Here is a 17,004-nt window from a genome sequence, read left to right on the forward strand (position 1 = left end):
TCCTTTTTGTAAAATTTAAAAACACAAAATTTGGTATTCCCTATGTAGTTTCTGGATAAACACATCCTATGTAAGTTGGAAACCCTGGTGGTGTAGTGGTTAAGTGCTAGGGCTGCTAACCAAAGGGTGGGCAGTTCGAATCTGCCAGGCGCTCCTTGGAAACTCTATGGGGCGGTTCTACTCTGTCCTACAGGGTCACTATGAGTCGAAATCGACTCAATGGCACTGGGTTTGGTTTTTTTTTTTTTTTTTTTTGGTATGTAATGAAAGTATAAAAACATGAACAGGAATGATATACACCAACTTGAGCACAGTTAACTATCTCCAGGGAGAAAGAGGGAAAAATAAGGGGTGGGGCTTTAGTTATGGCTAATTATAGCTCTCTTTAATAAATCACAAGTAAATGGAGTAAAATGTTCTGTGTTTAATCTTGATACTGAGGGGCGTGTTTTTAATATTATTTTCTGTATGTCTTTAATATTTCCTAATTTACAAAACACATACACTTGGAACTATCCAGAACATCTTTAGGCCCATCAACATTTATGCTGAGAGTTGCTTCTGGACAGCAAAAGAAGGGAAACTGTTGAGGCTGAGGGCTGGCTTTAAAACGGTGAGCGTGGCACCTGGGGGAAGCTGGAGTTTGGAGAGACCAGAGGGAGACCTGGAAAGGGGCTGGGGCTGCGGAGCGAAGAGGCTGCGCCAGGGCGGGACGGTAAATTTTTAGTTTTAAAAATTAAGATCCACACGTTGTTACTCTTTGTCAGGGAACTAACTCGGGTGAGGGAAGGCCCCGGGAATAGGTGGACTGGGGGAGTGGACTGGTGGTGGCAGATGTTAGGATTCAGGCTGCTGTAGTCCACCCGCCAAGGTTAGGCCGCCTAATTCTCATCCCCAGAAGTTAATCGTCACAACTGAGGAGCGGGGAGGGGGAGATGGGCAGAACTCTGCTCCCCAAGGGTCACGTCAAGCCAAAGGCCAGGCCATCGCTACATTGGGGGGTTTCAGTAAAACCAATCCAGCTTCGCCCACACGCAGCATCTGTTTAGCTTTGCTCACGTGTCCCCTTTGCCGGCTGCGGGGTCGTGAGCCACGCTCCAGAGAGCGGGGTAAGCCCCTCAGTCGGCGATTAGAGCCGGGACGGCTGGGCGGGCCGGGGCCGGGCGGCGGGGTCGGGGCGGGAGGCCGGGCGGGGGCGGCGGGCGGCCGGCCGGCTCGGGGCGGGAGGCGGCGAGAGCCCGGCTGGGGCGGGAGGCGGCGGGAGGCCGGGCCAGTCACGCCGAGGGCGGCGCCGGGCGCGCGGGGGCGGGGCTCGGCGCGCTCCCTGCCGCTCGCTGGCTCCGGGGCCGCGGCGGCTCCTCTGCCGGGTCGCGCCGGGGGACGGCTTCGGGCGGCGGCTTTGGCGGCCTGGGGGCCGACGCGCGGGCGGGACGCCGACCCCACGCCTGCCGCCTACCGCGTCCGCCAGCGCCGGGCCCGCGCCATGGCCGCCTCGCCGGGCTCGGGCGGCGCCAACCCGCGGAAGTTCAGTGAGAAGATCGCGCTGCACACCCAGCGGCAGGCCGAGGAGACGCGGGCCTTCGAGCAGCTCATGACCGATCTCACCCTGTCGCGGGTGAGGGCCCGGCCGGCGCGGGGCGGGCGGGCGGGCGGGGGCGGGGCGGGGCGGCCGGGAGGCGGCGGGGCCGAGGCGATGGCGGGGCCGCGCCCGGGAACCGGCGCCCGAGAGCGGGGCCGGCGTGGCCGCGGCCTCGGCGCGTCTCTGCGCTCCGCCTCCCGCTGCCGTTTGCGGGTCGGCGATGCGGGGAGCTGGGCGGGGGCCGAGCCGGGAAGGCGGGCGGCGGTGTGAGGGAGGCCTGGAGGGGAGGATGACCGGGTGCCCCGAGAGGAAATCACCAGCAGCTCGGAGGCCAAACAGCTGCGCGTCGGCTGGGGCAGCGCCGCTCCTCATGGCTGCGAACACCCACCCCCAGCGACTGGCCTGGGCGGCGTGGAGGCCGCGGGGGCGCGAGGGGCCCCCGCTCCGTCGGGAGAGCTCAGCGCGCGTCCCCGGCGGGGCTCGGGGTCTCGGTACCATGACGTGGTTGAGTAGGAGGCTTCCCTACTTCTCGCTCCTCGAGGTGCTTTATCAGGTCCAGCCTACTTCGCTCACTCCCGAACATTTAAGGAGAACTGAGGCGATGCTCAGCGTTGCCGGGGACTGTGGAGGGTCCCGCAGGAACGAGCAAGGCGCGAGCTCGGAGGAGACACACGCTGAGCGAGGTTAGGTAACAGTTAAGTAGTGGAGGATGGAGCGCCAGCAGGAGTGTCCGCGCAGGCTTGCGGAGAAGGGGGGTCAGCGTGAGCCGGGCAGGCCTTGAAGATCGTGAAGGCAGACCTTGAAGGACCATCAGGCGGATGGGGGAGGCTATGCAGACACTGGGGGCGGGGAGGGGGTGCGCTGGAGGGCTGGCTTGAAGGAGAGCTGGGAGCAAAGTTGCAAACTCTTGGTCCTGGGCTCACTGAGCTGCAGACGTATTATTTTGGCCAGGACAGTGTTTGGGAAAATTTTTTGAATCTGTTGCCAGAATTTTTAAATTGGGAGATTTCCACATAAAGTCTTAATTTCCTTATTTGTCTGTTTGTTTAAAATTGGGAGACTGGGTAACAATCTTGAATTCGTAAGACACCATCCGTTGGAGCTGGGTGGTGGTTTCCGCTCAAATGGACCATGAGCTTCCTAGTTTACTGCAGTCCACACCACTCCCTGTCACCCCCCACCCTGAGGTTGGGCGTCAGTTGCCATTTATCACATTCATGATGGTATTTTATTTTAGTGACGTTAAGGAAAAAGAATAAGGGAAAAGGAAATATTCCTTGAAGTTACATTTCTATCAAAACTGAGAGAAAGTATGTAGAGAAGGCTGAGGAATTTCAAGAAAATTTTTTTCTCATGCCCTGACCAGCTTCACTCCTTTATTTCCTGCTTGGAGTCCACAGGCATTGATACTTGTGATCTTCGTTAGATTGAGGGACGAGCGTGACAAGCCCAGAGCACATTGAAGAGAATGACCGGGTGAAAGCTGAGGATTAATTCTAGGGCCTGCGCTGTCATGTGCTGTTTAAATACATACATCGTACAAATAATGCACTATGCATATCTGTTTACCTAGAGTTGTCACCCAACTCATAAATCTCTCTTAAGACATCCTGACAAGTGAGACCATTAGTAATGTAGACTCTTTTAATGGCAAGTTTTTTGTTAGAGATACTCAAGGCTCACATAAGTTGATGTTACCCAGATATGTTCAAACATAAACACATGGTGTTCTTTGCTTATAGCTGTGATAAAACCATAAACCAAAACATGCACAAAGTAAATACAAGCAAAATTACAAATGCAGTAAATTCAAATTAACAACATTAATTTAATGTGGTAGATGCAATGGTGCTGAATTGAATTGAGGCTCTCATTGTGAATACGGTGCTAACTTAACTGTTGTAGCACAGGTTCTCTTGAATTTAGCAAGACTTTCACCATGTGAAAATTGAATTTGGCTACTTTTCTCTTGATCCTATCACTACAAAATTATGATGTCACTTTGCCCTTCACCTGGTATAGGGCATTATTTAGATGTTAGGCCTGCCAGTGTTCTTTTCCTCTCAGCCAGGTGCAAGTAAAATAATATTATTTGGCTCCACTGTGTTCATAAACACAAACATAGGTGGTAACATTGAATTTGTTTTGAAATATTTGCTTAGTTAAAATTTTATCGTAATGAAACCACAAAGTTGAAACACTTCTCAGAGAGAACTCTTAGATCCCCAAGCATATGTCTGAATTTCCAAGGGTCCAATGATCCCAGTTAGAGAAGAAGTCATCTTGTTCGTTATTGGTAACTGGATGGCAGCTGCATTGCCTTCCCATTGCAGACTGGCTAATTGATGGGACACATATCACTAAGCAATCCTTGCACTCTTCCCCTCTGAACCTGTGTTGGACTCAAGTCCTTCTCTACGTACTCACAGCCAGTCCTTCAGATTTGGAGTTAAATATTTGTGTAGTGGGTGGAGTGAATTAGATTATGGAGAGTTTTTATGGAGGGTTCAGCCTTATCAAGAAGCAGTGAGAAATTTTTGAGAAGGGAGTACTAGGAGGATTAGCTCAGTGGTGGTGCCTGGGGTAGTAAGGAGAGGGAAGGAAGTAGAGGCAGGTATGCCTGGGAAGAGGCTATATTCACTTCGTAGTATTTGGGTGGCCACTATGTAGCTAATGGTGTATTTGTAGGGGTTGGGGGTAAAGACATGGTGCCTTTCTTCAAGGATCTTAATTTACTCACCAAAATTTATTGAGTCCCTACGGTAGAGGATCAGTGAAAAGAGGAAGACCCTCAATGAGATGGATTGACACGGTGGCTGCAACAGTGGGCTCAAGCATAACAACGATTGTGAGGATGGCACAGGACGAGGCAGTGTTTCATTCTGTTGTGATAGGGTCGCTATGAGTCGGAATCAACTTGACAGCACCCAACAACAACAATGGTGTATGCTAGAGTTGGGATGGACGTTGGGTATACAGTAGTGAGCAAACAAGACATATTTTTCTCATGGGTTTTGGGATTTAATGGGGAAGACATTCACTTAACAAGTAGGAGGATGCTATTTTGATGAACGTTACAGAAGGGGAAGTAGATGGCTCTCTAGGAGTCTGTGGTAGGGAGTCTTCACTTCTTCAGGCACCTAAAGGATGAGTGGGACTGGGGAGGTTATTTGATGGTACATGTTTGCATGTTGAGGGAAGGAGAATGTTTCAGGCACAGAGAACAGAGTTCAGCAAGGGGACAAGGAAGGTGATTTGAGATGAAGCTGGAGAGGTTCACAGTGGTCACATTGTGGAGACAAGACTTGGGACTTGATCCTAAGGACAATGGAAAGTCATTGTAGGGTTGAACCAGGAGAGGTTTGCATTTTAAAAGATTCTTCTTCCACATTGGTCGCTAGGATAGAGGAGGAGCAGCAGAGAAACAGTTCTGAGGCTGTGATAGTAACCTAGGAAAGGTGATGATGGCACTGACTAGCATGGTAGCAATGAGGAGGCAGAGAGGTAAACAAATTGGTCATTAGGAGATAGAAAGGACCAGATTTGTGAATGGATGAAAGGGATGGCTCGAGGATGACCTCCAGCTTTTAGGCTAAAGCCACTTCAGGAATATCCTCAATCAAGGGAGGGAACACTGGCAGGAGGAGCAGGGTTTGTCAGTGAGGCGATGTTGAGATGCCTGTGAGGCATTTAATTAAAGATGGTCCAGCAGCAGTTGTTTATATGGTCTTGGAGCTCTGGAGGGAAGGCTGGGCTAGTGATATGAATTTGAGAATCTTTGTTGTATACCCATCAGAGAAGATTCAGCTGCCTAGGAAGAATTTATAGAACAGATATTGGCCCTCTGAAATGTTTTCTTTGGGCCCAAAATGTGTTTTAAAAACACTGAGGGCTGAATGAATATTTGAATTTAACATTGAAATCTAGACTTTCATTTCTTTTGAGAAGTGAGATCACCTGGCAGCAGTGACCCCACATTTCTGCATGGCAGCAATTGCCTGGAGGTAAGTAGTTAGTGACTGGTCCCATTAGATAGGGCATGTATGTACTCTTCAATATGCCACAATCCCCACCATCCCCCCTCCCTGTGGTCTTCACAGTGAGTCCACCTCATTTCACTTGTCTTCCCTACTTGGCACCTGTAGGCATTTGAGTTTATTACCACTGTTATAGAATGAAAAGTGAAGAGGGCCTAGGATAAGCCCAGGTTGCTCCATCAATTAAAGGGGAAGTAGAGGAGGAGAAGCCAACAAAGAGGACTAAAGAATAATCAGAAAGTTAGGAGAAAAGCCCAGAGAGTTATTGTGAAGAGGAGGGAATATTGACCAGCTGAATCTGGTGCTGCTGGCTTGGTCTAGCATAAGACCATGTCCTTTTGTCTAGTCACGTGGAGGGAATCAGTAACCATAGTGAAGTAGTTGCATTCAGAAGGTGCTGGGTAGAAGGTAGGTTGCAAAGCATTGAGGAGTGAATGGGAGGAAATGGAGCAAGTTCAAGAAGTTCAGCTATGAAGGACAACTTGTGGAATTGAGAAACCATGGGATAAACTTTTCACAGCAGCCTGGAGCATTAATTTGTCTTGAATATTTGGAAAGAACCACTATTTCCATATTGAAACAAACAAGCAATAGATAACGTTATGGAGTAGTAAGGCCTTTGACAAAGGAATAGAGAGAGAAGATGAGAAAGATTAGGTTGGGGCTAAGTATTGAGGGCTGTCTCTTCACCAGGCACTGTGCAAAGCCCTTTGTATGCATTATCTCCTGTAGTCCTCTCAGTGACCCCCTGAGGTATCTAGTGTGTTCGTAATTTTGAAGGAATGGCTGGTAAGTGGCAGAGCTGGGGCTTGAATCTGGCTGTTAACATTAAGTGTCTATATACTCAATCACTTTTTATTTTCCATATGGATATCCAATAGTACCAGTAACATTTGTGAAAAGACTTTCCTTTTCCTATTGTATTGCTGTTGCACCTTTGTCAAAAATCAAGTGACCGTATATGTGTGTGTCTATTTTTGGACTCTTTCTTCTGTCCTATTAATCTATATGTCTCTCTTTTTGCCAATACTGTCTTGATTACTCAGGCTTCATGGTAAGTCACCAAATCAGGTAACATTTAAGTCCAACTTTGCTCTTTTTTTTAAAATTGCTTTGCCTATTCTGGGTCATTTGCCCATATATATGAGTTTTAGGACTATCTTGTCAATTTTTATTTTAAAAGCCTGCTGGGATTTTGATTGGGGTTGTGTTGAATCTTGAGAGACTTTTTTATAAAAAGGAATTAGTGATACAAGGCATAAACAGAATACAAAACATTACCAAAAATGATGAAGAGAAACCCGATAACTGGGAGCTCCTAAAAATCAAACATCTATGCTCATCTAAAGACTTCATCAAAAGAGTAAAAAGACCACCTACAGACTGGGAAAGAATTTTCAGCTATGACATCTCAGACCAGCGCCTGATCTCTAAAATCTACATGGTTCTGTCAAAACTCAACCACAAAAAGACAAACAACCCAATCAAGAAGTGGGCAAAGGATATGAACACACATTTCACTAAAGAAGATATTCAGGCAGCCAACAGATACGTGAGAAAATGCTCTCGATCATTAGCCATTAGAGAAATGCAAATTAAAACTACGATGAGATTCCATCTCACACCAACAAGGCTGGCATTAATCCAAAAAACACAAAATAATAAATGTTGGAGAGGCTGCGGAGAGATTGGAACTCTTATACACTGCTGGTGGGAATGTAAAATGGTACAACCACTTTTGGAAATCTATCTGGCGTTATCTTAAACAGTTAGAAATAGAACTACCATACAACCCAGAAATCCCACTCCTCGGAATATACCCTAGAGATACAAGAGCCTTCACACAAACAGATATATGCACACCCATGTTTACTGCAGCTCTGTTTACAATAGCAAAAAGCTGGAAGCAACCAAGGTGTCCATCAACGGATGAATGGGTAAATAAATTGTGGTATATTCACACAATGGAATACTACGCATCGATAAAGAACAGTGACGAATCTGTGAGACATTTCATAACATGGAGGAACCTGGAAGGCATTATGCTGAGCGAAATGAGTCAGAGGCAAAAGGACAAATATTGTATAAGACCACTATTATAAGATCTTGAGAAATAGTAAAAACTGAGAAGAACACATACTTTTGTGGTTACGAAGGGGGGAGGGAGGGAGGGAGAGGGTTTTTTATTGATTAATCAGTAGATAAGAACTGCTTTGGGTGAAGGGAAAGACAACACTCAATACATGGAAGGTCAGCTCAATTGGACTGGACTGAAAGCAAAGAAGTTTCCGGGATAAAATGAATGCTTCAAAGGTCAGCGGAGCAGGGGCGGGGGTCTGGGGAACATGGTTTGAGGGGACTTCTAAGTCAATGGGCAAAATAATTCTATTATGAAAACATTCTGCATCCCACTTTGAAATGTGGCGTCTGGGGTCTTAAATGCTAACAAGCGGCCATCTAAGATGCATCAATTGGTCTCAACCCACCTGGATCAAAGGAAAGTGAAGAACACCAAGGTCACACAACAACTAAGAGCCCAAGAGACAGAAAGGGCCACATGAACCAGAGACCTACATCATCCTGAGACCAGAAGAACTAGTTGGTGCCCGGCCACAATCGATGACTGCCCTGACAGGGAGCACAACAGAGAACTCCTGAGGGAACAGGAGATCAGTGGGATGCAGACCCCAAATTCTCATAAAAAGACCATACTTAATGGTCTGACTGAGACTAGAGGAATCCCGGCGGCCATGCTCCCCAGACCTTCTGTCGGCACAGGACGGGAACCATCCCCGAAGACAACTCATCAGACATGAAAGGGACTGGTCATCGGGTGGGAGAGAGATGCTGATGAAGAGTGAGCTAATTATATCAGGTGGACACTTGAGAGTGTGTTGGCAGCTCTCGTCTGGAGGGGGCATGGGAGGATAGAGAGAGAGGGAAGCTGGCAAAATTGTCACGAAAGGAGAGACTGAAAGGGCTGACTCAATAGGGTAAGAGCAGATGGGAGTATGGAGTAAGATGTATGTAAACTTATATGTGACAGAGTGATTGGATTTGTAAACGTTCACTTGAAGCTTAATAAAAGTTAATAATAATAAAAAAAAGGAATTAGTGAGACTTGGCTCTCATTTCACGTGAGCATTGAAGGAAATTCCACTAAAGTGTGTGACCATAGGCCAAAGGTTGCTAACTGAAATTACAGGGTCAAGCAGGTAAAAAAAATGAGTTGGGGGGCCAGGAGTGAGATGATAAATGGTAGCTGATTCTGAGCAGTAGTCGGGGAGTGATAGGATATGGTGAGGACTTGGGTAAACAGAAGAGCCTAAGCCCTGTCTAAGGAGGTGTAGCCACTTCTCAGCCCTATCCATTGTTGCCATGCAAGAATATGGGTTCAATGTTGCTTGATCTTTAAATCAAGAGAAGTTGGGAATCCAAATTTTATGCAGTCTCTCAGTTTGAAAATTAGAATTTAAAACATCAAGTGATTTAACATCATGCGGGTCAGACAGAATACTCTAGGTTAAATGTGGCCTGTGGGCTGCCAGTTTGTGACCTCTTCCTTTGGCTAATCAGTCTTTGGTGTTCATTTTTATCAACTCTAAACTTGAAGGTGTTGAAGGCAGTCTCTAAGGTGCTGTCTAGCAAATCATTCCGAATTTCAAAAGAGGAAAAGATGAAAATAACCCAAGGTTTTAAAAAGTAACTGAGAATCTCAACAATAATATTTTGAGAAATTTTCAAGTCCTTTACATTTTGTACACCACTGTCATGTCTGTTATCTCTTTTAATCCTTACATCGTCTTTGTGAAGTGGACATCAGAATACTTTGCTCAACCACATAGGAGCCCCAGGTTGCAAAGCCAGGTCTTCTGATTCCAAATCCAGTGCTCTTTTTATGACAGCACAATTAGTCTCTGAAAGCTCTGGTAGAAAGGACTTTGGGAGGGAAAGCAGATATGGAGGACTGTGAGGACTTTCAACTCTGTTGAAGGCAGGTCTCTAGCTAGATTTAGAATTTAGCTTGGTTGACATATCAAGGCTTATGGGTAAGAGCTTGTGAGATTTTTCTGAAGGCAGGAAGTTTGGCACACGTTCATCTTAGTAAGCTAGTGCCTGGTGCAGTACTTGACACAGAGTTAAAAGTTTTTGTGTAAGTGAATAAATGGGTGGATTGATAGGAAAAGGAATAAAAGGTTTTAGATCAAGGTGGCCAATAATTTTGTTTAGAGAATTTCAGAGATAAAGAATCAAATGCTTCTGTGAATTGCTTTTAGAATGTTAAGATGGAAAACTGGAGACTATTTTTGTAACTCAGCTCATGAATGGAAAAAGCTCACCATGCCCGCCTTCTCATATTTGACTCTCAGATCTGGGTTTTGATTAATACATTATAACCATATCCCAGTGCAGTATGTTTGAGAAATCAAACACCATGGGTATAAGAAAGTTAAAGCAGTCAAAAGATTTTTTATTTCTTTAAAACTTCCAGATACAAGTCTTTATCTTTTGGAGATGCATATATTGAAATATGAAATATCATGTCTGGGATTTCACTGAGCAGACTGTATGGGATAGTGGAGGGGGTTAAAAGGTAAAATAAGATTGAGCATACATTGGTAATTGTTGAAGGTGAATGATGGGTAGGTGGGATTTTATTATGCTAGTCTCTCTTTTGTACGTATTTAAAATTTTTCAGAATAAAAAGTAAATATAGAACAAAATCAGAGTTTCACAGGCTCAACAGTGCTATTGGCCAACCAAAGTTCACTTTCTCTGAGCCTGTAATAGTGTAATCACTGAGGGAGAATCAGCAAAGGAAAAGAGCACGGCAGAGTTGGAGTATGAGCTCTGAGCCTGACAGCCGTGGCTCAGGCTCCAGCTATGATCTTGGACAAGACACTGAACTTCCTTGAGTCTGAGTCTCCAGGTCTGTAGAAGCAGAATACCGTAGTCTCCCTTGCATGGTTGTGGAGAGGGTTAGGGATAAAGTATGCAAAGCATCTTAGAACAGCACCTGGCCCATGCCAGAGGCTCAAATCTGGTCATTTTTTGTATTATTAGACAATGATAGTTGGAGAGTAATAAAAGGACACCAGTGTGCCTCAGGGCACCCATCGAGAGCTTCCTTCTTCCCTGTGTGAATTATAAGTGCCAAGGGTTATATAACCACAAACCAATTTATTATTTTAGAAATAACTCTTAAAGATCAGATCAGACCACTTTGAGGTTTACAAGAACTGTAACTATTTTACTGCCTTTTAAAAATGAAGCAAGGAAGAAATTGCAGAAGAAAGGCATATTAAAACAGTGGAATGGATTTTATACCTGTTAATCTGGCCTCCTTTCTTACCCCAATTAATGATAATATTCGGTATTAGTGAGTTTTTGGTGAAACTTTTCTGATATATAAATCGATAAACCTTTAGGAAAGTGTTCTGGCAGTGTATACCGAGAGCCATCCAAAGGCCATATCCAGTGACTTAGTAATCACTCTTTGGAGTGTGTTCTAAGCAAATAATTTAGAGGAAGAAATGTAGCCATTAGAAATGATTGTGTAACAACATGGAAAAGACTTGTGATGTAAGCATGCAAGATTGTATCTATGTTATGATCACAACAATACAGTTGTTATACAGAAATGTAAATGGAGAAAGGAACAGTAAATGTATTAGGGTTATAGGTAGTAGCTTAGTTTTTCTTTAAGCAATTCTTTTATTGCTGTTAAAGATGTGTCTGCTTGCCTACACATCCACAGTGAAAAGCTTGCAAGTGTACCTTGCTGTCATCACATGGGACATTTGGAACACGGGTAAATTCTTTCCAAAAATAGAGTTGTCAAAACCCAGAAAGCACCGGAAACCTGAAGATTGTGATCATTTAAGTAGAAAAGAAATTGAAACCAAGGCTTTCATTCTTGAACCATTTTCAGCACAAAATACTATACTTTGATGCTTCCTTCAGATCTCTGGTGACATCTCTTAACATTTTTGAAATGGCTTTGCTTCCAGGTTCAATTTCAGAAGCTTCAGCAACTGCGCCTTACCCAGTACCACGGAGGATCCTTGCCAAATGTGAACCAGCTGCGTAGCAGTGCATCAGAGTTTCAGGTACCCCCAGATAATCACTTTCTTCAAGCTGAACGGCATGTACAAAGATAGGCATGCATAAAACCCAGATAGCAAAAAGAAATTGACTTTTATAGATTAGATCTCAGATTAATTGGCTGTCAATATTTGCTTTCATAGTTTCTGTGACATAAGATAATGTTATTTTCAGAAATGATCTAAGGAAGCACTGCCCAGTAGAAATATAATGTGAGCCACTGATGTAATTAAAAGTTTTCTAGTAGCCACTTTAAACAAAGTAAAAAGCAACAGGTGGAATTAATTTTAATAATGCACTTTATTTAACCCAATATATATCTAAAATATTATTATTTCAACATGAAATGAATACAAAAAATTAATGAGCTATTTCATTACCCCCCCCCCCCCTTTTTTTTTGGTAGTAAGTCTTTGAAATCCAGTGTGTATTTTATACTTAAAGCACATCTCAATTTGGACCTGCCACGTTTCAAGCAGTCAGTAGCCTCATGTGGCTAGTGGCCACCGTATTGGACAGCTCAGGCCTAAGGTGTACAGAACTGGTTTTTGGTGGCATTCAGGTTAGTAGAGTGCCAGAGGTGCTTGAATTGTTCATATCAGCGAAAACCCTTGCTCAAAGTAGTGTGGAACTGGTGTCTCAGATAATGGTATATGGTATAATTGTTATGATCTGAATTAGACCTTCTCAGGGAGCCTAGTCTCTGAAAAATTAGGAGCTTGTCATAGGAGCTTGTCATTCTAATTTAAGATTTAGTGTTAAAGTCGAGATAGAAACTTGAAGTGTAACATGACTCATTTGAATGCTTCTCCATTTTAAAAGTACTGTCGTCTTTTTTTTGTAGCGAAAACTGGGTTCATTTGTTTGATGATGTCAAACAAAGCAAGAGTATTATTTTAATTGGAGAGTGCCATTTGAGAGTGCTCATAAAAAAAAAAAGCTTAAATATAATGGTGATTAGAAAAAGTACAGTATCAACCTGTTCGTACCCTATTACACTGCAATGTTGTCCTTAATGTAAAGACATAGGAATGGCACCATGATACTGTCTATATTAAAGGCCTGTCTTTATAAGCTATCTAACACTTTGGCCGTTTGGATCATTTGTTATCCAAATAAAGAAGATCTCTGTTTTATGCTTCAGAAAATAGAGTGGTGTCAAGGTTTGCTGTGTTTGAAATCCTGATTTTGTCGCACTTTGCTGTCTGTCATCTTTAGAGGAATACAGAGTTTATTATGATGCCCCTCCCATTTCCTGTTGCCAGATTGTGGTAAAGCTTCCCTCTTGGCAAGTAAATGTGATAGTTTGTTTCTTTTTAATGTGATAGTTTATTGACTAAAGTCTGTCATTGGGGAATGGGATAAGATGACAATCCTTACCCTTCCCAGGATTTTTTTTTTTTTGGGGGGGGGAGGACTATATATATATATATGTTTTTAATAATAGTTTTTACTTTGGAACAATCATAAACTTACAGAAAAGTTGAAAGTACAGTACAAATAGCTTTTATTTCCTTTAGAATAAATTGCTTGCCTGATGTCCTATTTTTTTTTTCTGGATGTCCTATTACCCCAAACTATTTTGCTGTGTACTTCCTGTGGAAACCCTGGTGGTATGGTGATTTAAGTGCTACTGTTGCTAACCAAAAGGTTGGCAGTTTGAATCCACCAGGGGCTCTTTGGAAGCTCTCTGGGACAGTTCTACTCTGCCCTATGGGGTCGCTATGAGTCAGAATTAACTCGATGGCAATGGGTTTGGGTTTTTTTTTTTTTTGGTGTTCTTCCTATAAGCAAAGGCACTGTCCTATATAACCAAGATACAGCCATCAAGATCAGGAAATTAACAGTGATACATTATCACCATCCAGTCTTCAGACCCCATTTAGTTTTACCAAGTGTCCCAAAATTGTATAGCAAAAGGATCCAGTTCAGAATCACATTTATTTAGTTGTCATTCTCTTAAGCCTCCTTCAGTCTAGAACAGTCTTTTTCAGTCTTTTTAAAACATCAAAAAGTATTTTTTACTTTCACAACCTTGCTAGTTTTGAAGATTACCAGTTATTTTGTAGACAAGCTCAGTAGGGGCTCACCTGATGTGTCGTAGTGATTAGACTCAGATTATACATCTTTGGCAGGAATAGGACAGAAGCCATGCTGTCACTGTATCCTATTATATGCGTGATTTTGATTTCTCCTGTTATTGATGATGTTCACTTTGGTCACTCAATTAAGATGGTGTCTGCCAGGCTTTTCCACTCTGAAGTTACTCTTTTCCCCTTTATAACGACTAAGTATTTTATGAGGAGGTACTTTAATTTGGTTCTTCATCACGCTTCAATTTATGCATTTATTCATTTATTTCTGCATGTATGGTTTTATGGTTTCCCATTTCATTCAGCGACTTATAATCCGTAACCATCAATTATTATTTTGTTGCTCACATTGTCCCTGATTAGGCAAGCAGGAGCCTCTTCCCAGGATTCTTAACAAACTGAAGAAAAAAAAGAGAAGCCCAAAAGCACAGGTTATTTTTTTAAGTGAATTTTATTGAGGTGTAATTTACATACAGTACAATTCACCTTTTTTTAGATATACAGATCTGTGGACTAAAATCACCACCACAGTCAAGATATCAAACAGCTCTGTCACCTCAAAAGCTTTCCTATTCCCTCTGTAATCAGTCTCCAGCCTCTGGAAGCCACTAATCTGAGTTTTGCCTTCTCCAGAGTGTCCTGTCAGTGGGATCATATAGTATGTAGTCTTTTGGGTCCTGCTTTCATTCAGCATCATGCATTTGAGACTCAGCCATGTTGTTGCATGTCTTGGCCTCCTAGGACCACCATTACAAAGCACCAAAAACTAGGCGGCTTAAAACAACAGAAATTTGTTCTCTCACAGTTCTGGAGGCTGGAAGTCCAAAGTCCAGGTGTCAGCAGAGCCATGCTCCCTCTGAAAGCTCTGGGGAAGAATCCTTCCTTGCCTCCTCCTAGCTTCTAGTGGTTGCCAGCAATTCTTGGCATTCCTTGGCTGCATCACTCCAGTCTTTCCCTCCCTTGTCATGTTGCCTTCTTCCCTGCGTGTCTGTGTGTCTAAAACTCCCTCCCTGTTCTCTCATAAAGACACCAGTTGTTAGATTTAGGGCCTACCCTAACACTGTGACCTCACCTTAACTTGATTACATCTGCAAAGACCCTGTTTCCAAATAAGGTCACATTCACAGGTGCCTAGGGTTGGGATCTGAACATATCTTTTTGGGGAACACAATTCAACCCACAACGTTGCAAATATCAGTAGCTCATTCTTTTTTGTTGCTGAGTAGCATTTCATTGTATTATATGCTAAAATTTATTTATCCGTTCATCAACTGATGGACATTTGGGTTGTTTCCAGTTTTTGGCAGTTATGAATAAAGCCATTAAAAACACTCGTATGCAGCTTTTATGTAAACACCTAGAAGCAGAATTGCTGAATCATGTAATAAGTATATGTTTAACTTTATAGGAAACCGCCAAATTGTTTTCCAATGTGGCTGTACTATTTCACATTCCTGGCAACAAGGTACAAGAGTTCAAGTGGTTCTGCATTCTCACTACCACTTGGTATTTCAGTTGTAAAAATTTCGATCATTCTAGTGCGGGTGTAGTGGTATCTCACTGTAGTTTTAATTTGCATTTTCCTAATGACTAACAATGTTCAACATCTCTTTTATGTTTATTTGCTAACATTGTATCTTCTTTGGTGAAGCACCTGTTCAGACTTTTGCCCAGTTTTAAAGTTTCATTTTCTGAGTTGTGAGAGTTCTTTATATATTTTAGATACCAGATCTTTATTAGATATGTACTTTGCAGGTGTTTTTTTCCTGGTCTGTGACTTGTCTTTTTATTAACAGTCTTTTGAAGAGCAGAGATTTTTAATTTTGATGAAGTTCAATTTATCAATTTTTTATTTTATAATTTGTGCTTTTTGTGTCTCACCTAAGAACTAACTCTTGCCTCACTCAATGTATCAAAGATTTTTCTTCTATACACCCTTGTAGAAATTTTATAGTTTTGTAGGTTTTGTTCTTAGGTAAGTTTGAATTAATTTTTTTACTTGTGCAAAGGCTTACTTTTTTTTTTTTTTGCAGATAGATGCCTAGTTGCCTCAGCACCACTTGCTGAAAAGACTTTCCCAATTGAATTGCCTTGGCACCTTTGTTGAAAATAAACTGACCATATACACTGAAACCTGTGAGAGCTGGAACTTGATGGGACTGCCTTGTTTTTCTGGGTCTCTCAAGTTTTCTGCCTTTGACAGGGTGCAGCATTACCACTTTTCTATTGCTTGTTTTAGTGGAAAATATTTGGGTTTTCCTTCTCTGACAGGTTCCTGCCTTACACAGTTTCCGGCTTTCGCAGGTTTTACTATGTATGTGGGTCTGTTTCTGGACTGACTTTTCTGTTCCACTGGTCCATGTGTTTGTCATTTTGCCAATACCACACTGTCTTTATTACTGTACCTTTATAGGAAGGCTTGGAATCAGGTAGGAAGAGTCCTCCAATTTTATTCTTTTGCAAAGCTGTTTTGCTTATTCTAGTTCCAGTTTGTGTCCATTTCCACAAAAAAAAAGCCTACTGGGATTGCACTGAATCTGTAGATCAGCCTGGGGAGAGTTGACAAGCGAATAACATTGAGTATTTCAACCCGTGCATGTGTGTGGTACAGAAGCACAGATTATTACTCAAGTTGCTTATAATTACTTGTTTATACACAATCTTCCTTTTGTGTTTACAAATTGGTTTGGAATTTACAAAATGCTTTCACATCTTTTATTTTACTTGATCCTTACCATAACATTGGTGGTAAAGCATAGTACGTTTTAATACGGTTAAAGACCAATTTTCTATTCTAACGGAGGATTTAAAAGCACATTCTTTTCCTTTAACCTAATGGGCCCTTGTACAGAGAACACAAACTTATCAGATGAGTAAACAAAAGCAAGGTTTTCAGGCTGCCTTCTGATAATCCTTAGTAGGGAGTGGATCATTAGTCAAGGGGTGGTTAGGGTTAAAAATCCAAACGAAACTCACTGGCATTGAGTCAATTCTGACTCATAGAGACCCTATGGAACAGAACAGAACTTCCCCATAGGGTTTCCAAGGCTATAAATCTTTACAGAAGCAGACTGCCACATCTTTCTTCTGCTGAGGGGCTGGTGGGTTCGAACTGCCTACCTTTCGGTTAGCAACTGAGGGCTGTAACCACTGTGCCACCAGGGCTCCTTGGTTAGGGTTAGAGCCCTCA

General features: G+C 43.0%; 1 protein-coding gene across 3 annotated transcripts in view; it reads left to right on the top strand.

Annotated features, from left to right (window-relative positions):
* The first annotated feature begins 1,314 nt into the window (after window positions 1-1,314).
* The window catches only part of CRTC3 (CREB regulated transcription coactivator 3), a 103,972-nt gene continuing 88,282 nt past the window's right edge, over window positions 1,315-17,004 (top strand). For all 3 annotated transcript variants that reach the window (XM_049905619.1, XM_049905620.1, XM_049905621.1), the window contains exons 1-2: window positions 1,315-1,615; window positions 11,628-11,726. In XM_049905619.1, coding sequence (XP_049761576.1) covers window positions 1,484-1,615; window positions 11,628-11,726 — 231 coding nt within the window. In that variant the 5' untranslated portion in view covers window positions 1,315-1,483. The remainder of the gene's footprint in view (window positions 1,616-11,627; window positions 11,727-17,004) is intronic.

Source organism: Elephas maximus, chromosome 13 (assembly GCF_024166365.1).
Source record: "Elephas maximus indicus isolate mEleMax1 chromosome 13, mEleMax1 primary haplotype, whole genome shotgun sequence".
In the NCBI taxonomy this organism is placed as follows: Eukaryota; Metazoa; Chordata; class Mammalia; order Proboscidea; family Elephantidae; genus Elephas; species Elephas maximus.